General features: G+C 43.6%; 1 protein-coding gene across 7 annotated transcripts in view; it reads left to right on the plus strand.

The window, feature by feature from the left end:
• Positions 1-23,281, plus strand: part of C2CD3 (C2 domain containing 3 centriole elongation regulator) — a 146,306-nt gene that overhangs the window by 114,040 nt on the left and 8,985 nt on the right. For 6 of the 7 annotated variants that reach the window (XM_044258556.1, XM_044258558.1, XM_044258557.1 and 3 more), the window contains 4 exons: positions 1,489-1,650; positions 6,660-6,877; positions 9,742-10,648; positions 14,685-14,796. In XM_044258556.1, coding sequence (XP_044114491.1) covers positions 1,489-1,650; positions 6,660-6,877; positions 9,742-10,648; positions 14,685-14,796 — 1,399 coding nt within the window. The other variant, XM_044258562.1, reaches the window with a different exon arrangement.

Raw genomic sequence — 23,281 nt, forward strand, 5'->3', positions numbered from 1 at the left:
GAAAGAAAGAAAGAAACATATTGGCAAGGTTGTAGAAAAAAGAACCCTTGTGCACTGTTGGTGGGAATGCAAACTGGTGCAGCCACTGGTGAAGACAGTATGGAGTCTCCCCAAAAGTTAAAAATAGGGGGACACCTGGGTGGCTCAGTCACTTAAGCGGCTGCCTTCAGCTCAGGTCATGATCCCAGAGTCCTGGGATCAAGTCCCACATCAGACACCTCGCTCAGTGGGGAGCCTGCTTCTCTCTCTGCCTCTGCCTGCCACTCAGTCTGCTTGTGCTCTCTCTCTCTCTCTCTCTGACAAATAAATAAATAAAATCTTTTAAGAAAAAAAAAAAAAATAGGGCATCTGGGTGGCTCAGTTCATTGAGTCTGCCTTCAGCCTAGGTCATTGTCTCAGGGTCCTGGGATTGAGCCCTATATTAAGCTCAGCTTCTTCGTCTCCCTCTTCCTACTGCTCCCCCACTTGTTTGTCCTCCCTCTCTCTCTGTCAAGTAAATAGATAAAATCTTTTTTTAAAAAAGTTAAAAATAGAACTTCCCTATGATTGAGGAATCACACTACTGGATATTTACCCAAAGAATACAAAAACACGAATTCAAAGGGCAAAAGCCTCATGTTTATTTTTTATAATAGCAGCATTATTTACAATAGACAGACTATGGAAGCAACCCAAGTGTCCATTCACAGATGAATGGATAAAGATGGGGGGTGTGCACGCATGCATACACATACACAATGGAATATTCAAACATTAAAAAGAATGAAATCTTGCCAGTTGGAACAACATGGATGGATCCAGAGTGTATAATGCCGAGCAAAATAAGTTAGAGATGGGGTGTGTGAGGGGCTCAGTGGGTTAAGCCTCTGTGTTCAGCTCAGGTCATGATCTCAGGGTTCTGGGATCGAGCCCCACATCAGTCAGGCTCTCTGCTCAGCAAGGAGCCTGCTTCCTACTCTCTCTCTGCCTGCCTCTCTGCCTCCTTGTGATCTCTCTCTGTCTCTCAAATAAATAAATAAAATCTTTTAAAAAAAAAAATAAGTCAGAGATGAATAGCATATTTCACTCCTGTGTGGACTGTAAGAAACAAAGCAAACAAAAGGGGAAAAGAGACAAACCAAGAGGCCGACTCTTAATTGTAGAGAACGGATTGTTACCAGAGGGGAGATGGCTAGGGGGATGAGTGAAACCCTGAAGGGGACTAAGAACAGACTTATCTTGATGAGCACTGAATAATGTACAGAATTGTTAAATCACTCTATTATACATCTGAAACTAATACAACACTGTATGTTAACTACACTGGAATTAAAAAAGAGAAAAATAAAGGGGTAAGACTGAAGGCAAGATTATTTGGAAGATAGTTGTAATCCAAGCCAGAATCATGGTAATGGGAATGGATTTGCAGTGCCATTTTATTTGTTACTTGTTGATTGTCACATTAGGAGTTTTCTTATTTCTTACTCTGGCCCCATTTATTCCTGACAGAAGTGGTACCACAAGAAGTCAGGCATCACGCCATGAAGAGCATGTGCAGAATATCCGCCGGTTTCATGAATCCCTGCAGCAGGGAGAGGCGGTTTTGCCACGTGATGACAAACTGACCGCATTGCCTTTGTCCTCCCGTACTTCCATTCTGACTTCTCTCAGGTAAGGCCCAGTGCTGAGAAAAGACACAGGAAACCATAGTGAAGCACAAGGTAACTGGCAGTGGCAGCTGGCAGGACTGCTTTTCTGTCCACTGCCGCAGCCCTGAGAGCTTAGGAGGGACTTTTGTCTAGGTTAATGCTGAATTGGACCCTGGAACCTCTCGGGATTCCACACATAGATCAACCTTTCTCAAGCGTGGGGCCTTCTGTTCCTTCACGGGCTCTATTACTGGTCCACCTAGTAACACAGGAGCTTGAGGTTATTCACCATACGTAATAACCACCTCACATCTATATAGTTTCGTATCTACTTTAAAGTTACAGAGCCTCATTCCGCCCACTGTCTGTCTTCTCACAACCACTGAATTCTTCCAGACCAGCATCTGTCCTGTTAATGTTTCCCTATCTCTTTCTTAATTTAGTCAGCATCTGAGCCATAGAAGAAAGGGCCATTATAGATCATCTGAGTCAGCCCCTGGGTTATATAGTAAGAAGTGTGGTGCTGTGAGGTCTTGGCTTCAGAGTCCAGTAGTCTTGGCTTCCGATCCTGGCTCTGCCATTCCCAGAGGGGGATATAGCCTATTACCGGATAATTATAATGATGTGAGGTAAGAGCTGCAGGTTTTCTGGCCAAGGGTAGATGGAGGAATAAGTAACATTCTAAGTTGGTAATGGGAAGATTTAAAGAAGTCACACTTGAACTGGTCTTTGAAGGAGCAGGTCAATGAATTTGAAAGACATTCTATGCAGAAAACATGCTAAGACCCAGAGGGATGAAACAGCAAGTCAAGTTTGGAGGAATACCAGCAGTACAGTTAGGATACAGCTGAGCATAGGATGTAAAAAGCAACAGGCCTAGTCAGTTGAGCGTCCGACTCTTGGTTTCAACTCAGGTCATGACCTCTTGGGTTGTGGGATCAAGCCCCACTTCGGGCTCCATGCATTGTTGGGAGACTGCTAGAGATTCTTTCCCACTGCCCCTCACCCCACTCACATGCACTGTCTCTCTCGCTCTCTCTCTCTCTCTCAAATCAATCAGTCTTTAAAAAAAAAAAAAAAAAAGGATGTAAAAAGCAGGACAAGTTCTGTGGGGCCATCTTGAAGGGCCTTAAATGTTAGCTAGGAGTTTGGACTTTAAGAATGAATGATTCTCAAGTGGAAAGTGATGGGGAGGGGAGGAAGAGAATGTGTAAAGTTGAGGGGGAAATATTTGACATTTTGTATTCAGAAAACTAACTAACCTATTATTTGGTTTCCTAAAGCAAACTCAGAAAAGAAGTGGCAAAATGTTTTTGATTGGTGTAACATGGGTTAAAAGAATTGAACATAATACTCCATAGTGTATATGGACCACATCTTCCTTATCCATTCGTCCGTTGAAGGGCATCTTGGTTCTTTCCATAGTTTGGCGACCGTGGCCATTGCTGCTATAAACATTGGGGTACAGATGGCCCTTCTTTTCACGACATCTGTATCCTTGGGGTAAATACCCAGGAGTGCAATTGCAGGGTCATAGGGAAGCTCTATTTTTAATTTCTTGAGGAATCTCCACACTGTTCTCCAAAGAGGCTACACCAACTTGCATTCCCACCAATAGTGGAAGAGGGTTCCCCTTTCTCCACAACCTCTCCAACACATGTTGTTTCCTGTTTTTTTAATTTTGGCCATTCTAACTGGTGTAAGGTGATATCTCAATGTGGTTTTCATTTGAATCTCCCTGAGAGCTAATGATGATGAACATTTTTTCATGTGTCTGATAGCCATTTGTATGTCTTGATTGGAGAAGTGTCTGTTCATATCTTCTGCCCATTTTTTGATATGTTTGCCTGTTTCGTGTGTGTTGAGTTTGAGGAGTTCATTATAGATCCTGGATATCAACCTTTTGTCTGTACTGTCATTTGCAAATATCTTCTCCCATTCCGTGGGTTGCTTCTTTGTTTTCTTGACTGTTTCCTTGGTTGTGCAGAAGCTTTTGATTTTGATGAAGTCCCAAAAGTTTATTTTCGCTTTTGTTTCCTTTGCCTTTGGAGACATATCTTGAAAGAAGTTGCTGTGGCTGATATCAAAGAGATTACTGCCTATGTTCTCCTCTAGGATTCTGATGGATTCCTGTCTCATGTTGAGTTTATCTTTGTGTACAGTGTAAGAGAATGGTCGAGTTTCATTCTTCTACATATAGCTGTCCAGTTTTCCCAGCACCATTTATTGAAGAGACTGTCTTTTTTCCACTGTGTATTTTTTCCTGTTTTGTCGAAGATTAATTGACCATAGAGTTGAGGGTCCATATCTGGGCTCTCTACTCTGTTCCACTGGTCTATGTGTCTGTTTTTATGCCAGTACCATGCTGTCTTGGTGATCACAGCTTTGTAATAAAGCTTGAAATCAGGTAACGTGATGCCCCCAGCTTTATTTTTGTTTTTCAACATTTCCTTAGCGATTCGGGGTCTCTTCTGATTCCATACAAATTTTTGGATTATTTGGAAGATGTGGTCCATATACACTATGGAGTATTATGCTTCCATCAGAAAGGATGAATACCCAACTTTTGTAGCAACATGGACGGGACTGGAAGAGATTATGCTGAGTGAAATAAGTCAAGCAGAGAGAGTCAATTATCATATGGTTTCACTTATTTGTGGAGCATAACAAATATCATGGAGGACAAGGGATGTTAGAGAAGAGAAGGGAGTTGGGGTAAATTGGAAGGGGAGGTGAACCACGAGAGACTATGGACTCTGAAAAACAATCTGAGGGGTTTGAAGGGGCGGGGAGGTGGGAGGTTGGGGTACCAGGTGGTGGATATTATAGAGGGCACGGAATGCATGGAGCACTGGGTGTGGTGCAAAAATAATAAATACTGTTATGCTGAAAATAAATAAATTTAATTTTTAAAAAAACCCTTAAAATAAGATTACCAAATATCTATATAGAAAAAAATATATAGATATTTGGTAATCTTATTTATATATATATATATATATATATATATATATATATATATATATATATAAAGAATTGAACAGTCACACTATAGACTATGGGAAACTGTTCAGATTTTTATATCACAAGAAAGTGGTATGCTCAGATTCTCATTTTAGATTCTCAGCCAGAGACTGTAGTCTATTTAAATAAAACCATTAAGAGTGTGGCTGCATTTTATTGGGTCATTCACTGAGAAAAGAGAGAATGAAACTCTCCTGCACCCTAGAGCAGTTTCTCTCCGTGTCGACACCACTGACTTTTGGGCCAGATGCTTTGCTGCAAGGGCTTGTCTTGTGCATTGTAGGATATTTAGCAGCAGCCTGGGCCTCTCTCCACAAGATACCAGTAGCACCCCTCCCCTGACTGCAACAACCAAAAATGTCTCCACCCGTTGCCAAAAGACTTCTTGGGGCCAAATTGCCAGGCAATAAACCATTGCCCTAGAGGAGTGGTTCTCAAAATTGGGTGCTTTTCAGAATCACATTAAGAGCTTGTTAAAACAGCAATTGCTGGACCCACCTATGCAGTTCCTGATTCAGTAGGTCCAGGATAGTGCCTGAGAATTAGCATTTCTAATAAGCTCTCAGATGATGCTGATGCTGCTAGACCTAGAACCACATTTTGAAAACTGCTAGTAGATGAATTCCCTACCCAGTGGAGATGAAACAAGATACCAATTTCACGTGACTTCCTTGGGTTCACAGAGCCCTAAAACTGCTTCATTTGTGTCGCAGCAATACTATGAGGCCTGCAGAGCAAGTATTAATAAACCTTTTTACATATGAGAAAATTGCAGCTTAGTGTTAATAGTTTCTATACCCAGAATCTCTGACAAGGCCAGCTGGGTTTGCACATTTTCTCAAGTTCCGCCAGGTTCACAGTTGTTTGCATGTTCCTGCTACAGGTAGCATATGGTGTACACCCAGATGTAGACACCTAAGTGTCTACACCTAAGTAAGTCCACCATATTTTGAGAGTTGTGGTCTCTAGTGATAGATTAAGGATCAGCATTGTGCTCCCTCATTTAATTTGAATTTGACTGTAGGACATGCAAACTGTAGTTCCTAACAAAGGATAGAGAGACCTTCAGTTTACCTCACAGGTACTTAGCTTCTGTGTTTTGCCAGTGCACCAGGCACAGTGAGTGAACCGGAGAAAGAGAGAAGTTTGAAATACTGTCTTCTATCACCAAGTGCTCATGGCCTAGTTTGGGAAACTGACACGTAATGAGAAAACTAAAGGGAAATCTAAGATAAAAGGTTGATGGAGATGCCAAGAGTGAAGGAGTTCAAAGGAGAGGTGGCCCAAGGATTTGGGTTGATGGACTTTTGGAAAGGAGAAATATGAGCACTTTAAAAGTTAAATAGCATAGGGACACAGCAAGGGGAATAGATTGAACTCAGGTTCCAGGATTCAGAGGTATGAGGCCAAAATGAACCCAGCTGGGACAGAACCCATCTATCATCATGAAAGCCCTATGCTGAGTACAGCAGATGTAAAGGGAGCAGCACACAGCTCATAGTACATCAGGGGAAATGGATATGATTGGAGAGTACAGAATTGTGGAGCACAAAAGGGGACCTCTTAACCCAATTTAGAGGTTCAGGGAAGACTTGCTAGGAGAGGTCACTTACTTGAAGGTTTGGGTATGGTTATTGAGTAGCAAAGGCCAGTGTTAGTCCAGAGTAAGGCCTTCCTCTGTCAGAGTAAGAGGATGTGAAGACTAGGCATGAATGGTAGTCAAGAATGGTTCCTTCCCTACAGGCGGTGGGGGTTTTACTGGACATCAGAAGAGGAATCTCATTAGCCAGACAGAAGGAAGGAAAGTTGTCCTGAGCAGCAGGATCATAGTCTGGTAAAGGATGAGTTGATGGATTGGAGAGGGAGGGCAGGGTCAGTCCTAGTGTTAATAGACCAAGTGAAGTACTAGAAGTACTAAGCTCCTGGGAAACAGTGGATTGTCAGGGAAATGCAAAGATGCTTGTAATCCCAGTGAATGACCCTTTGGTCTTCTCCCTTTTTTTACAGGAGGAATCTGAATGAGCTAGATCAGATCCAGCAGTACTTCAGTCAGAAGCTCTCCAAGCCTTTACTGCCCCTCAGTCCTCAGAGTTATAGCATCTTGCAATGCCAGGAGAGCCACAGGGATCATCGTGGACCTGGGGACAGCAGCCTAGACCCAGAGAGCCAGAGCATCCTGGAGAAATCCAATAACCTGGTGTTGCAAGTCAGCTCCTTAATCACGGGTATGGCTCAGGGCCCCTCATGTTGAGCAGTTATGCTCCCTGGGTGCCTAGTCAAAAAGCATTTGAATGTCTGACCTCAGACAAATCCCCTTGACAGAGACCAACAGCTTTCCCTATCTGATTTACTTACTGTCTTCCTTCTGGAAGGAGAGATGTAGAAACATGGCACAGAAACATGTGAAGTGGAAAGAGCATCACACTGAGAGGCAGGAGACTCAAGTCAGGTCTTTGGTGGCTTGCTGGCACAGGCTTACTATTTGACACTGTTTACCCTGACCCCCTTTCCTTTCTTGAGGTTTCCCAGCCAAAAAAAAAAAAAAAAAAAAAGACTAGCATGGATTAGGTGAGTTCTTCAGTAGCAGTTCTTAAGCTTGTGCAACCCTGTTTTCAGGGAAGAACCAACTACAGATTTATTTAAAATTGTAATTCTCAGAAAGCAGAAGTCTGCATATTTAGCAGGTACCTTGTATGACTCTAGATGTTGGTGGTCCATAGCCGACCCATCGAAAAAGGCCGTAAAGCGGTGCTCCTCACCTGGGCTGCATATTGGAGTTCTTGAGGGAACTTTTCAAATTCAGGTGCCCAGGCTGCACCATAGGTTAGTTGCAACAGATCTCTGAAGATGGGACCCAAGCATCAGTGTTCATAACTCCCACGTAATTCCACTGTGCAGCCCAGAGCCTGTTGCAGAACAAGTATTTCTCAAACTTGCCTGAACATATAAAAAATCACCTGGGTCTTACTCCTTTCTCTTGAGTCAGAATGCAGGATTAAGACCTGGGAACTTATATATCAGTTTGGGGAGTTGTGAGAAAACAATTAGATCAGTATCTTTAGCCATCACTTGGGTGTCATTTTTGTTCAAGGAAGAGATGCGTATTGTACACAGGGATGAATAAGTTCAGTTTTCTTTCTTTAAAGGGGAGAGCAGCCACCATGATTGATATTAGATACAAACCTCTTTCCTGTCCTCTTGCCCAGAGAGCTGACCTGTTGGTAGCCAGGGCTCCAGAGGTACATGCTGTATTTGGCTTCTACTTGCTTGGAAATATTCAGTCGTCTATTTACTGAGCAGCAACTATGCCAGGCACTATGTGTTACAAGTTCTAGGAGGATAAAGTGGTGGACAAGACAGGAATTGTCTTTGCTTTCATCAGGCGTACATTCTATAGTCAACTGAAGAAACTTCTCCTAGAAAGAAAGCATAAAAGCAAAACAGAGGGAGGCTTGTTTGGAGTAAAGGTGAAAGCAGATTGGGAACCCCTTAAATGGGTATATTAGGAGAGTGAATGAGAGAGATGATTGGATCAAAGAAAACAGTTTAAATGAATAAACTCCTCCAGCCTCCATCACGTCTCAGTACACTTTTGAAGACGTCATTAGACAAGTAGATACAAGTGAAGCTTGAGAGTGAGTTAACTGAGTAGAGATCTCATTTATGGCACATCTATGTGCCAGGTCCTTTGCTGGCCTCTAAAAATGCAACATGAATCAGACACATGGTCTCTGCCTTTGAGAAGCTCACAATCTGATGGGGGAAATATACACAATAGCATCTTAAGTGCTTCTTTAGAGAACAACACTGTCTAGCCATCCCACAGGTGATATACCTGGGAAGGCTTCCTGGAGGAAGTGCAGTAGAGCAGGGCCTTGAAGGATGGGCTGGTTTGTAAAAAGCAGAAAAACTGCTCCAAGACAGAAAGGATAGTTTAGGCAAGGGTATCAGGATTAACTAACCTGCTTCCTGGTTCCTCTTCCTGTTTGTAGGTAGGGATGTTCTGTTTTCATACATCTACACCCCTTTGAGACATGACAATTGTTAATGTATTAAATTCAGCCAACACCTCAGGTAGGCTGAAGATTCCCATTTGGTGCTGTGAGGGAGTTATGACCCCATACTCAAGGAGTCAAATTTGCCTTTTCTTCTTAGATAACCATGCAAACAAACCATTTACTAAGCCTATTGATTTATTCCCTCCCATTTAATTGCAAAACCATTTGAAATGACTGGTAGCTTCTATTTATTGTTTATATATGTGCCATACCACTTGTGCCCATTTATCGCATGTATTCTTTACCATAACCCTGTGCAAAAGGTGATGTTAATCACATTTTTTGAAAAATTTTTATTTATTTTTATTCAGTTAGCCAGCATATATAGTATATCTTTAGTTTTTGGTGTTATGTTCAACAATTCATTAGTTGCGTGTAACACCCAGTGCTCATCACCACACGTGCCCTCCTTAATACCCAACACCTGGCTACCCCATCCCCCACTCCCCTGTTAATCACATTTTAAAGATAAACAGGGTCAGAAAAGATAGTTTGCTCATGACCAAAAAGTTGCTAAGTGACAGTAGAGATTTAAACCCAAGACTGACTGGCCCCCAAAGCCTCTGCTCTTTCCACACACCATGCTGCCTCTGTTTTCTCTGTAAACCTCCCCTGCCTTACCATTTGGGTAACAGATGACTTGGTTTTATTTTCCAAGTAAAATATATAGTTCTAATAACTGTCATCAAATCTCATTTTGATTTTTAATATAGGTAATTACTGAAGTAAATGGAAGCATGAACATGCCCACCAGGACTCCTAGCTCCCAAGAATTCCTGAGCAGATAGTCTCTGAAAGCCTTTCCACAGATGTAACCACAACTATAACAGATTAGATTTTGGTCCTCTGATGTTAGAATAAAGTGCTAGAAATTGTATACTGCCTTGAATATAGTTTCACTGACTCGGGTGGATTAATGTAAGATTTGTTCAAAGTCTGATTGCAAGAATACATCTGAAGCTAGAGCCTAGCATGGGAAAATTGAGTGGTCTGTGGCCCTACCTTGTAGTAAGATATCTGTTGCTGTTCAGATCTGCAGACTATCACCAAGAATACTCAAGCATCTTTGAGTTCTCACCGAGCCAGGAGTAGAAGCGGAGAGGTTCCTACCCTACCAGATGGTCAGGACACAGTGGTCATGGAGGAGCGAAGCACAACTCCAGAACTGCCATTGACAAGAGCTCCGGATGGGGGCAGAAGCCCCTTAACTCGCCCTACTCTTGAAGAGACTTCAAGTGGAAGAGGAATTCTCCATGAGCCCCTGGGGCACACAGTACCCATTACAAGGATGCAGAGCAGTGAAGAAACTGAGGCAGGCCAAGCCTACAGTGATGAGGAATATGAAGAAGACATCATTGAGCCCAGGACCCTCAATGATATCACCACCGTGACAGACAAAACTAGCCCTTGGTCCAGTTTCATGTCAGACGCAAGTGAGGTTAATGAGGTGCATAGAGAAGGCCCTTCTTGTTCTTCTTCAAAGCATTTCCCCAGAGATGAGCTCAAGGGCAAAAGTAGCCCTCTGTCCAGTCCAGGAAGGGCGGTTCAGCCCCACCTGCTTGGGCAGGGTTCTTCTAGCCAAAGTCTTATTGCTTGTGAGGGTGAGGCTTCTCACTCTAGGGATGGAGAGCCTGCTTCAGCAGACCCTCATCTCGTCTCACAAGTGACTGTCTCAGAAGCCCAGCAGAGCAACACCTCTGTTGGACTGAGCTCGCCAAGAGCAAATCAGGACCAGGAGCGCAGGCTAGAGCTCCAGACTGAGAATGAAGCTGCCTCCAGTGAACTAAGTGACTCTGCTGATAGCTTCAAGAAATTCCCTCTCCTCCTAGCCTCCCGGAGCAGGAAGGAAAGCCATCGGGGGCTACCTATCAACTGCTCTGCGATCAGGCAGAACCAGGCAACATCTGGAACAGAGGTGTCCACGAGGCAGAGCCTCCTGTATCCTTTGGTATTTCCTACAAGTAGCCCCTTAAGTCATTTGTAGGCATTTTGGACACTGGCACTTGGAAAGCCTAGCATGTGTGTGAGCGGGGGCGGTGGCCTTCCTCATGTAATGCACTGGGAGGTACAGGAAGCTCTTCCTTCAGAATACTCACCAAGGCTTTAAGGTGCTTTGGTGCTACTATTAATATCCGCCCTTGAAGCATGATGCTTTGAATTGGGTGTAAGTGTTGGTAGCACATTCATTAGCCTAGCCCAGCCTGATTTACTGGATCAGTCTATTGGGTATTTTACATTTGAAGGTAGTGTTCTGGATGTAAGGAATGAGACCATTAATCTCAGGTGAAATCAAAGTGAAGGGTGCAGAAAGAGGGGAAAGGAGAGTACCAGCACTGATTAAGTATTTACTATGTGCCAGGCACTTTACATAACTTTTTCATTCACTCTTCGTAAGTCTAGAAGGTCAGTATCATCATTTATATTTTGCATGTAGGGAAACTGAGGCTCAAATTTATAGTAACTTGCCTAATTAATTTTTTTTTATAAGAAATGCAAGTGATAGGGAAAAGGAGAGAGGAAGAAGGAACGGTTGAAATGTACTTGCCCAACTCTCCCTCCCCTCCAGAATGGCAGTTTTGAGGGGGGGAAGGGATATCTAACGTTCCCCATTCCTGCTTTGAAACACAGATGAGCATGTTATGGGAAAAAGAAATCACTTAGGACCATTGGCAGCCCTCACGTTTGTTGCCTAACCCACCAATCAAATCAGTGCTGCCAGCATCCCCATAGTAAGTAGGGGTTACTGTGCAGGTGCTGGTGAAGGAGGCTGTTTTACTGAAGAGATCTTTCTCTCCCAGAAGCCAGGGGGCCTGTTTTTTACCCTTCTAGACCCTGTGAAGTCAGACCTATAATTTAACCTTTCTGAGCCTCAGTTTCTTTCCCTACACAATGGAGACATCAGACTGTACACTCCCCAGGTAGGTCAGGGACCTTGTCTTTTTCTGTATCCCCTGTACCAGACATAGCACAGAGGAGGGATCGGTAAATATAGACTGAATTGAACTGAATTTCACAGGATTCTTGAGAAAATCAAGTCAGATTGATTCTTGAGGAAATTAAATGAGTACCCACTACATAAATGTGATTCGTGTTGCAGAGCAGAGAGAAACTAAAGGGTAGGCAGGCGATGGGGACTCAGAAAAGACTGAAACCATGAAATGGCTGAAGTCTGACACTGAAAGGAGACTACCTCCAATGGAGTTCCTTCCTGGCTTCTGACGCTGCACAAGTAAGCTCAGAACGCATATGGTCTGTGCTGGAGCAGTCACTTGTGCCCAGGTACTAAGGATACTGCTCTAATTTGCACCTCCCCAAGTAGTAATTCATCAAAAATGGGTGTTGCCAGGCTGTGTGCTGCTACTGAAAACAGATTTGAAATAGATCTTACTCCAGAAGTTCCCCTTATGAGGCAAGGACAGGCAGTGATACAGTTTCTTATTCTAAGTGCTGTGATGAAACATGGACAGAATGCTAGCGAACAAGAGGAAGAAGCTCTTATAATACTGTTTGGAGGCATTCCAGTAAGAGAAACAGTAGAGCTGGACCTTAAAGATGAATAGGCATTCTGTAGGCAGAGGGGAGAGAAAGATCTAGTCACAGTGAACTGCGTGTCCAGAGGCATAGCCAGGTGAAGGAGCCTGGCCTGTGGGCAGCGGTTCACTCTGGATAGAGCCCAGAGGTATGTGAATGGTGAGAGGTGAGGCAGGGCTACCTCTGAGAGCCTTTTATGCCTGGCTAAGGTGGTTGGACTCTATCCTGTAACCAAGTTCAACTTCAGTGTCCTTATCTTTAAAACAGAGATAATAATAGTACTTCTCTTGTGGGATTATTGTGAAAAGTCAATTAACTGTGTAAACTACCTAGCAAAGTGCCTGGTACATAGTGTTCGGTAAATATTAACTGGTAAGCAAGCAGGAGTGTGATTGCTCAGGTTTACGTATTAGAAAATTAGAGGGTGGATGATGGGTTAGATGAAGGGAAGGCCAGAAACAAGGAGACAAGGTGGGAAACTTGCAATAGTAATAAAAGATAAAGTGTGACCTAAAGTATAGTCTGCTTTATGGTGAAGAGGAGGGGCACAGATTGGAGAATTAGATAGGGGCAGGGAAGAGGAAGAAGGAAATAGAAAGGATGGCTTCGGGAGATCTGTCACAAGTTGCTAGGTAAGCGAGGTGATTGACTGGATAGGGAACAGCACAAAAAAATAGACAGTTTGTAGGGGAGGGGCACATTTCCACTTCAGACATGTGTGCCTGTAAGACATCCTGGAAGACACCAGCTATAAAGGTAGGTGCCTCTGAAAACAGATGAGGGCAGCAGGGAGAGCGTGGAAACAGAGAAGTACACACACAAGATGGGGCCCTGAGGAGCCCCCAGCTGTACGCGCTGAATAAGACACACCACAGAGGAGGTGGAGAAGAGCTGGTTGGAGATGGAAAAGCAGGACAGAGGCCGTGCGGGAGCAGAGTTTCGGGGAGAAGTAGTGGTCAGTGCTCTAACACTTCAGACAGGTCCTGTAGAATGTGGACTGATGGTGGCATTAGCGTTGAGGAGGATGGTGCAGAGGTGGGAACAGAAGGCAGACTTCAGTGGCAGGGAACCTGAGGGGTAAAGACAGTGAGAATAGGCACCTTTTTCCCATGAACCAGGAAAATAAGAAGAGCTAATGTTTAGTGAACACTTGATATGTCAGGCACTGCTCTAAGCACTTGCATCTATAAAGTCATGTAATCCTCAAAAGATACCATTGCTATAACCAGGTGAAAAATAGGTGCAAAAAATGAATTTTCCCGAAGTCACTGTCTAAAAAGTGGCTGAGATGGGGAACTTTGGAGCTTCAGACACATCCGTGACCCCTCATAACAAAGCTTTTCCTTCCCCACGGCATCAGCTAACTGGAAGAGTCCCCAGTAGAGCAGCCAGATCCTACTTCACTTGGGCCTCTAAAAAAGGCTTGGGTAAAAAGGCTCCTCTCCTTCAGGGTCTCCTCCACCTCCACCTCCACCTCTTTATAGAAAAATCAGGGATTTGAGCCAAAGCAGGAAAGGATGCATTTCATTCATTCAGTAGACACTTACTGAGCGCTTACTATATCCCAGGTACTATGCTAGGTGACAGGAATATGACTGAAAAAGAGATCAATTATCTCTACCGTCTTGGAGTTCAAAGTCTAGCCTGGAAGAACCACGATAAACCAATTCGAACCAGAACCATATTTGGCTTATTGGACAGAAACAAAAAAATTAGAACACCAAAATAGCCCCCTCCCAAATGGAATCATTGCTTTGAGTGAACAGATGTTATTGGAACACGGGTGTTCTTGCACAGTACTGGATTAAGTCAGAGGATATGGAGAAGTACAAGATGTGGTACTTGCTTCTAGGGCTCAGATGCAGTCCGGGTAGACAAGCCGTACCACAGAGAGCCCCTTCTATAGAGTCCTCATTCCTGGGTGTTGTAACTGGCAGGACACTGCCCTTGAAGCCGCCTTTCCACCCAGACCCTGTCGGACTTCTAACAGGTCAGTTTTGGGTCAGCAGGTCCTCAGCAAGATGAATGAAAATGAAAAAACAAATTGAAATGTTGCTGCCTATCAGGGCTCTAGGGAAGTAGTGAGGTAAGGTGATGGAAACTGCCCTTGCCTTTGAGAAGTTTCTGGAAGGAATACTGAAACAAATCAAGACTCCTAGCAGAGTAAAAACAAGCAGTATCTTGTGTTGCAGACTGCAGGAATCACAATGACTTTAGGAGAGGCTTCCAAGAGGAGGAATTATTTTAACTAACACTAGCAGAAAGTATAGACTGATTTGTTAGGGGTGGCAGGGTCTTCCAGGCAGAAGGCACCACTGGAGCAGAGGTTTCATGGACAAGAATAAGTTGGAGGAACTGAGTGGAGGTGGCTAAGCCCAAGGGAGATGCCAGTCTGGCAAGGGGGGAGATTTCTAGGTAATTGTGTCCCTTAACTACCGTCTAGGCCAGAGCCCATTGTGGTACCCAACTTCTTTTTGCCTCCCCAGCAGTTGGAGGCCTCCCTGCGGATGCTCTCACTCTCTGCAGCTATGCCACCACCAGCCGCAACAGATCAGGTAAGAACAGCCGGCTGACTTCCCTCTCCTGGAATCCTCATCTCTTCCATGAAAGCATGTACAGAATGCAGAGCTGCCCTGGGCCAGCTTTCTGAAAAGGCAGCAGCAATTGTCGGTCTCCAGGCTTGTGCTGAGCATATTCTGAAGGCCCAGGGGTACACAAGGAACTCATCTGGGGTGAACTAGGCACAAAATGAGGAAGAGTAAATATGTAAAGAGCAGGGCATCATCAGCTAAGTTATGTGGAAGAAATAGTACAGAAATGTTAAAAACAGGACTCAGCCAAGAAATGAATATAGTGAGTGCTCTGGGAGCACCACTAAGTCACGGTGGGCATGAGCAGAGGAAACTTCAAACAGGAGATCCAACCTCAGCACCCGGTGAGAGATGTGTAAGGTCTAGAAGAAGAGAATAGTATCAGGGCTGTACCCATTTGTTGTTTACAGAACATCTTGTAACTGTTCATCCTTTAGCTGAGCTAGATGGTTACAGATCCCAGCTCTCCTCTTTTCTGCCTTGGCACCGCACCAGTATAGTAATAGTAATAACTACTTCCTTAATCATTCAGCATATATTTCTAGAGTACCTACCCTGCGTCAGGCACTGTGCTAGGTTCTGAGCATACAATAGTAAACAAGACAAATTCCTTGTCTTCGTGGAGCACAAAGAATAAACAAAATATTTACAGATTGTGATGGGTATTGGTGTTCTGAAAAGAACAGGGTCTCTCTGAGGAGGCGGTGTTTAAGCTGAAAGATGGCAGTCATGGTGGTGCTTGCTGGGCACTGTTCAAAGCACCTTGTATTGAGGTACTATTCAGCAACCTAATGAGGTACATGTTTTATCCAGTGTAGGAGGGTTCCCATTTCTCTGCATCCTGGCTAACACCTGTCGTTTCCTGACTTGTCAATGTTAGCCATTCTGACTGGTGTGAGGTGGTATCTCGCTGTGGTTTTGATTCCTATTTCTCTAATGCCGAGTGATGTTGAGCACTTTTTCATGTGTGTGTTGGCCATTTGAATGTCTTCTGTGGAAAAATATCTGTTCACGTCCTCTGCTTATTTCTTTTTTTTTTTTTAAGAGTTTATTTATTTATTTGACAGAGATGACAAGTAGGCAGAGAGGCAGGCAGAGAGAGAGGGGGAAACAGGCTCCCCGCTGAACAGAGAGCCCAATGCGGGGCTCGATCCCAGGACCCTGAGATCATGACCTGAGCTGAAGGCAGAGGCCTAACCCACTGAGCCACCCAGGCGCCCCCCTCTGCTTATTTCTTGATTGGATTATTTATTCTTTGGGTGTTGAGTTTGATAAATTTTTTATAGATTTTGGATACTAGCCCTTTATCTGCTACATCATTTACAAATATCTTCTCCCATTCTGTTGGTTGTCTTTTGGGTTGTTGACTGTTTCCTTTGCTGAACAAAAAAAGCTTTTTTTTTTTTTTTTTTTAAGATTTTATTTATTTGACAGAGAGAAATCACAAGTAGGCAGAGAGGCAGGCAGAGAGAGAGAGGGGAGAAAGCAGGTTCCCCGCAGAGCAGAGAGCCTGACGTGGGGCTCGATCCCAGAACCCTGGGATCATGACCCGAGCCGAAGGCAGAGGCTTTAACCCACTGAGCCACCCAGGCGCCCCCCAAAAAAGCTTTTGATCTTAAGTCCCAGTAGTTCATTTTTGCCCTTGCTTTCCTTGTCTTTGGTGATGTTTCTAGGAAGAAGTTGCTGCAGCTGAGGCCGAAGACGTTGCTGCCTGTGTTTTCCTCAAGGATTTTGATGGATTCCTATCTCACATTGATGTCTTTAATCTGTTTTGGATCTATTTTTATGTGTGGTGTAAGGAAATGGTCCAGTTTCATTCTTCTGCATGCAGCTGTCCAATTTTCCCAACACCATTTGTTGAAGAGGCTGTTTTTTTTCCATTGGCCATTCTTTCCTGCTTTTTCAAAGATTAGTTGACCACAGAATTCAGGCTCTCTGTTCTCTTCCACTGATCTGTGTCTGTTTTTGTGAAAGTGCCATACTGTCTTGATGAATACAACTTTGTAACAGAGCTTAAAGTCTGGAATTGTGATGCTGCCAACCTTGGTTTTCTTTTTCAACATTCCTCTGGCTATTTGGGGTCTTTTCTGCTTCCCTATAAATTTTAGGATTATTTGTTCCATTTCTTTGGAAAACATTGATGGTATTTTGATAGGGATTGTGTTACATGTGTAATTGCTTTAGGTAGCATATACACTATATATATTTCACAATATTTGTTCTTCCAAACCATGAGCATGGAATGTTTTTCCATTTCTCTGTGTTTTCCTCGATTTCTTTCACGAGTACTCTATAGATTTCTGAGTATGGATTGTTTGCCTCTTTGGTTAGGTTTATTCCTAGGTATCTTATGGTTTGGGGTGCAGTTGTAAATGGGATCGACTCCTTAATTTCTCTTTCTTCTGTCTTGCTGTTGGTGTATAGAAATGCAACTGATTTCTGTGCATTGATTTTATATCATGACACTTTGCTGAATTCCTGTATGAGTTCTTACAGTTTTGGAGTGGAGTCTTTTGGGTTTTCCACATGAAGTATCATATCATCTGCAAAGAGTGAGAGTTTGACTTCTTTGCCAAATTGGATGCCTTTTATTTCTTTTTGTTGTCTGATTGCTGAGGCTAGGACTTCTAGTACTATGTTGAATAGCAGTAGTGACGTGGACAGCCCTGCCATGTTCCTGACCTTCAGGGAAAAGCTCTTAGTTTTTCCCCATTGGGAATGATATTCGCTGTGGGTTTTTCATAGATGGCTTTTATGATATTGAGGTATGTATCCTCTATCCCTACACTGTGAAGAGCTTTGATCAAGAATGAATGCTGTACTTTGTCAAATGCTTTTTTAACATCTATTGAGAATATCATATGGTTCTTGTTCTTTCTTTGATTAATGTATTATATTAATACATTGATTGATTTGCACAATGTTGAACCAACCATGCAGCCAGGAATAAATCCCACTTGGTCATGGTGAAATAATCCTTTTAATGTACTATTGGATCCTGTTGGCTAGTATTTTGGTGAGAATTTTTGCATCCATGTTCATCAGGGATATTGGTCTGTAATTTTCCTTTTTAATAGGCTCTTTCTCTTGTTTGGGGATCCAAAGTAATGCTGACCTCATAAAATGAGTTTGGAAGTTTTCCTTCCATTTCTATTTTTTGGAACAGTTTCGGGAGAAAAGGTATTAATTCTTCTTTAAATGTTTGGTAGAATTCCCCTGGGAACCCATCTGGCCCCAGGCTTGTTTGTTAGGAGATTTTTGATGACTTCAATTTCCTTGCTGGTTATGGGTCTGTTCAGGTTTTCTATTGCATCCTGGTTCAGTTTTGGCAGTTTATATGTCTCTAGGAATCCATCCATTTCTTCCAGATTGTCTATCTCTGGCACACAGCCCTATTTGGAGTCTCCAAACCCAGCCAATTCCTGCAGCACGCTCCCGCATCCCTCCTTCTAGGGAGGAAGGGGGTGGCAGTGACCCGATTATGCTGGGAATCGTGGTTTATGGCAACCCTGAGCTGAGAGCCCACTCCTCAGCTCCATCTTTGCAGCCAGCTTACCCGCTCCAACACCTGGGAGCTCTGCCGCACTCATGCACCCCTGGTCTTTCTGTGGCCCCAAGGGACCTGAGACCACACTGTCTCAGCAAGGGCTCCATTCCCCGCTTAGCCTCTGGAGCAGCATCCCTCATTGGAGTAGACCTGTAAAAGTTGCAACTCTGTGCTCCTCTCTTCTATCGCTTGCCGGGAGCTGGCCCCTCCCCGCCACAATCTGTCTTCCCATATATCGTCTCAGATTCACTTCTCTGAACATCCTACCTTCCAGAAAGTGGTCACTTTTCTATTCCTAGAACTGCTGCTATTCTTTTCTTCAATATCTTTTTGAGTTCATAGGTGTTCAGAATGGTTTGATAATTATCTAGCTGAATTCCTGGGACCCAACGAAATTTAGGTCTCCTACTCCGCCATCTTGCTCCTCCTTCCCTCTTAAATATATTTTATTTTATTTTATTTATTTATTTATTTATTTGACAGAGATCACAAGTAGGCAGAGAGGCAGGCAGAGAGAGAGAGGAAGAAGCAGGCTCCCCGCAGAGCAGAGAGCCCAATGTGGGGCTTGATCCCAGGACTCTGGGATCATGACCTGAGCCAAAGGCAGAGGCTTTAACCCACTGAGCCACGCAGGCACCCCTTCACTTAAATATTTTTAATGCTTTTCCAGGACCTACTTTGATGACCAATGGAGTCCATCCAGAAGCATCTTGAGACCCTAGGGTATATTCTAAAGAGAAGCCATCAGATATCTGATCCTTTTACTAGTTTTCCCTCCTCCTCTCTCCCTCAACTTCCCTAGCACCATTTTCAGGACATCTAATTTTTTTAGTAGACGGATCAGTCTAAGTTCTCACACATCTCAGTTTTCATCAAATTTGTAAATCCTTTCCTGGAGAAGGAAAGATGCCTGCCCCTACTCAGGAGCTCTACATTTTGTAGGCTTTATTTCTGCTCTGGTTTGTACTCTCCAGCTCATCTCCTTCCTCTTGCATGTCCCATACATACTCACCAGCATTTATGCTTGAGTCACCAGCCTCTATCCAGGTACCAGGCACAAGCTTTTGAGGCACAAGATTTGACCCATGAGGTCAAACACTGAAGCTGCTAAGTAATTAAGGGATCTTGAACATGACCTTTCTGAGTTTCTGTGTACTTTTATGTACCATCATGCTAAAATAATTCTTACCTAATAGAATGATGGCAAGAATTTTCTAGAGGAAAAAAGTAGACACTGTTAGTTCCTTTTCTCTCTTCTCCTCCCAGCAAAGTGGGTGAAATGTCAAATGAGTCACACCCATAGGAAGGGAGTCTGTGAGCCACTCCGAGCTGTTGTGTCTCCTACCACGCAGAAATGGTGTTCTTGCTTTTCTGTTTCTGCCTTCATGATATACCAGCTCCCAAGGGAATTATCAGTCTTTGATCTGTTAAACATAAGACACAAGTGTGGGAGAGGGAGAAATAAGAATTTTCACTTCAATTAAAGGGCAAGTCTAGTTTTGAGAATGTAAGTCTTAAATACTTTTCAGTTGTTTCTCTTTCTTAGTCACAGCAAAACTCCATTGTTTATCTGCTGTTCTCAGTGCTCTTCTGTCCTCAGGACCTCATCCTGGATCTTGCTTAGGGTAACTAATCATCACACTCAAAACTGGCCATTTTAGCACTAAAAGTCCCAGGACACCTCAGGAGGCTGATTGTTCTCACTAGCAATGACCCTGTCACTACTGGATGCATATTTTCCGAGTCTTGTGCTCTGGCTGGCTGCTGCCCAGTGCTGGATAACCTAAGACTCAAATCAAGTTTGTGTTTAAGACTGTAGCAAGTGGAGGCACCAAAAGTTAAGGGGAAAAAATATTAAGAATTACATTTATTTTTGAAAGCATTTGACATAGTTACCATGGGATAAGTCAGAACTTCAACTTCACTACACTTATGGTTTATTTTAGATCTAATTATGAATTATAATTGGGCAGGAGCCCCATAATCTCAGCTTATGGTCTCGGAAGGTCTTCAGAGTAACCTCTTCGAAGAATTTAAGACAAAAACCAGACGTTCATATTTGCCAACATACTTGCTGGTGTTCTCCATTCCTTCTTCACATCCTGATTTCCGGCCAGGATCATTTCCTTTTAGCACAAAGAACTTCCTTTAGAATTTCATGTACTGCAGACCTACTGGCAACAGCTTCAGTTGTCTGAAAATATCTTTATTTTGCCTTCATTTTTCAAGAATATTCTTTCCCACTGGCTATAGAATTCCAACTTGAATTTTGTTTTAGCATTTTAGAGCAATCATTCCACACTCTGACTTACATTGTTTCTGATGAGAAGCAGGCGTCATTCTTACTGTTTCCCAGAATGGTAATGCGACCTTTTTAACATTTGACCACAATGTTCATGATTGTGGAGGCAGGGGTAGGATAGGGGAGGAAGAACACAGGTCTATACAACAATATTAGCAGTGTTTTAGTTCTTAGGTTGATTCTGTTAACCTGGGAAAACAAAACAAAACAAACAAACAAACAAAAAAAAAAAAAACGGGTTATTTTACCAGCTAACTGAGTTTATTCTGGAATAGCAGAGGAATTGCAGTTTGGGGACCAGCAAACTATATCAAAACAAGCAAGTCTGCAGAACAGAGGAGAGGGGCTTACTTTTACAAGGTGAAGGGAGGAACCTGGGAGGGACTTTTCTGCTGAGTTCACCTTGGCTACGTTGTTGCTGGGCAAGGAGGAATTCTTCCTTTTTCCTGTTGGGGTATGGAAATAAGTAAGCTTCTTTCTGTTGACGAATGCTAGGTCTGCTTCTTACCATCAGAGCTAGTGTGTGAGAGCTCTCCCTTCAGGGCTTCCTGACTCCATTTTAAATGAGGTTTCCTTTATTTTCATAGTCAGACTGGGTTGTGGATTCACAGATGTTCATTTTTATAATGCTTTATAATTTACATATGTCACATAGTTTCTTTGGTGTTTAACACAATGAAATCACAAAACTGTATGTAATTAACATTTTAAGAGTGATTGAATGGTGCCAAAATGGAGATACCAACTCCTTCCATAAATCTGGCTGTGACTGTGAAGCAGGGAAATAGGGTAGTGGCTAGAGTAGCATGTGAGGTAAAGGGAAGGTTTTGGGGTTTGGTTTTATTTAATATGGGAATGGCTACAGCTTTCTTTATGTGAATGCAGTGGTCCCATAAAAGAATGGGAAGATGCAGGAGAAGAAGAAAACGGATGGTCCTTGAGTCAGAGAGGGCATGGGATGCAGAGCACAGGTGGAGGTAGCCTTTTGAGAGGAAAAAGAAAACACCTTGAAGCATGAAGGAAGATGGAGAAGATCAAGAATATGGGTGCTAAAGCAAGTAGGATTAGAAACTTGGTGGCAGTGTTTCCCATTTGATGGAAGCTTCTATTTTCTTTACTTTTTTTTTTTAAGATTTTATTTATTTGACTGAGAGAGAGAGCACGCAAGCAGGGGGAGCAGCAGGCAGAGGCAGGAGAGGCAGGAGAAGCAGGCTCCCTGCCAAGCAAGGAGCCCAACATGGGGCTCAATCCCAGGACACTGGGATCATAATCCCAGCCAAAGGCAGATGCTTAACCAACTGAGCCACCCGGTTGCCCATCTATTTTCTCTTCTTGTCTCTTCTTGTCTTCTATTTTTTGTAATGTCTCGGGCCTTGTCAACAGTAAAAGTGAGAGTTAGGGACAGAAGGGCAGCAACCCTGTCCTATACCCTCGTTTGAGAATGTCATCTGTTCTGCCTCCTCCTAAGGCTAGCCTTGGCCCTGAAGGTTGAAGGGGGAGCATTTTGAGAGGCTGTTGGGCTCTTCTCAACCAGTGTCCTAGGACTGCTGCGCTGTAGCTAACCTGCTTCAGGGCCAGGCAAGCAACCCGTCCCTGCAGGAGGAGAGACTCTGCAAGCACTGGTTCAACTGTTCTGGCCTCACCAGCTCTAAGGGAAGGCCTGATCCTTCACTTCATGTTGAAATGACGCCCTAGAGCCCAGAAACCTGGCTCTAGGTTTCTGGCTCAGAAACACGTCCAGCTTTTGTGAAAGAGGGTTTTTTCCACCCCTTCCCCAGTGGTGTAATGGGTACAGGTCTCTGTGTGACATTAGTTGTGACATTAGTCAAGTCTGATCTTGCTGAGTCTGTTCCTCACTTGTCAGATGGGGTTATCGCGCCTCACAGGGAGGTTGTAGAATACCAAGTGCCACAGAGATAGGGAACAGAGGCCGACCCTTAGCTCTGCTTCTCATGATTGCCTCCTTTCCGGCTGTCGCCGCTTTCAGAAGGAGAGGAGGAGGTGGGTGGCCGTTGAGCAGGACTGCTCCATGCCAGCCAGCAGCGGTGTTCTAGTACTTGTGCATCAGTCAAGTTCTGCTGCCTCTGCTTTCTCTTACCTCCCATGATAAAGGACCTCTTCGCTGGGACAGCTTCCTGGTTTTATTGAAAGTTACGTCTGATTCTGTTTGCTTTGCTGCTTGTGGGTAAATTAGTTTTATCAACTTCCCTAATAGGGAGGAAAGAGAAGATGAGACAGCAGCATCTCACATGTTGTTTTCCCCCAGGTTTCTGTCCTCTGCTCTTGCAGCTGTTGCTTTGGGGAAATCTCAACCACTTCAAGTATTTAAGTTCTTTACATTTTGACGACCTGTCAAATCCTTATCTTCGTCTAGACTCCTCTCCCGTGCTGCAGACACACTTGCATCCAGCCACATCCTAGCGATCTTTTCCCTGATGTGTCACAAACAGTGCACTATGTCCAAAACTTGAGCTTGGCACCTCCCTTTGCACAGCCCTTCTGCCAGAAGCTCTTTCCCGCCTCTTGCTCCTTTACCCCCCACACCCCAGAGCTCTTCTGTTATCAGGGTCTGTTAATTCAGCCCACTAAATATCTTCTAT

This window comes from Neovison vison, chromosome 7 (genome assembly GCF_020171115.1).
Source record: "Neovison vison isolate M4711 chromosome 7, ASM_NN_V1, whole genome shotgun sequence".
In the NCBI taxonomy this organism is placed as follows: Eukaryota; Metazoa; Chordata; class Mammalia; order Carnivora; family Mustelidae; genus Neogale; species Neogale vison.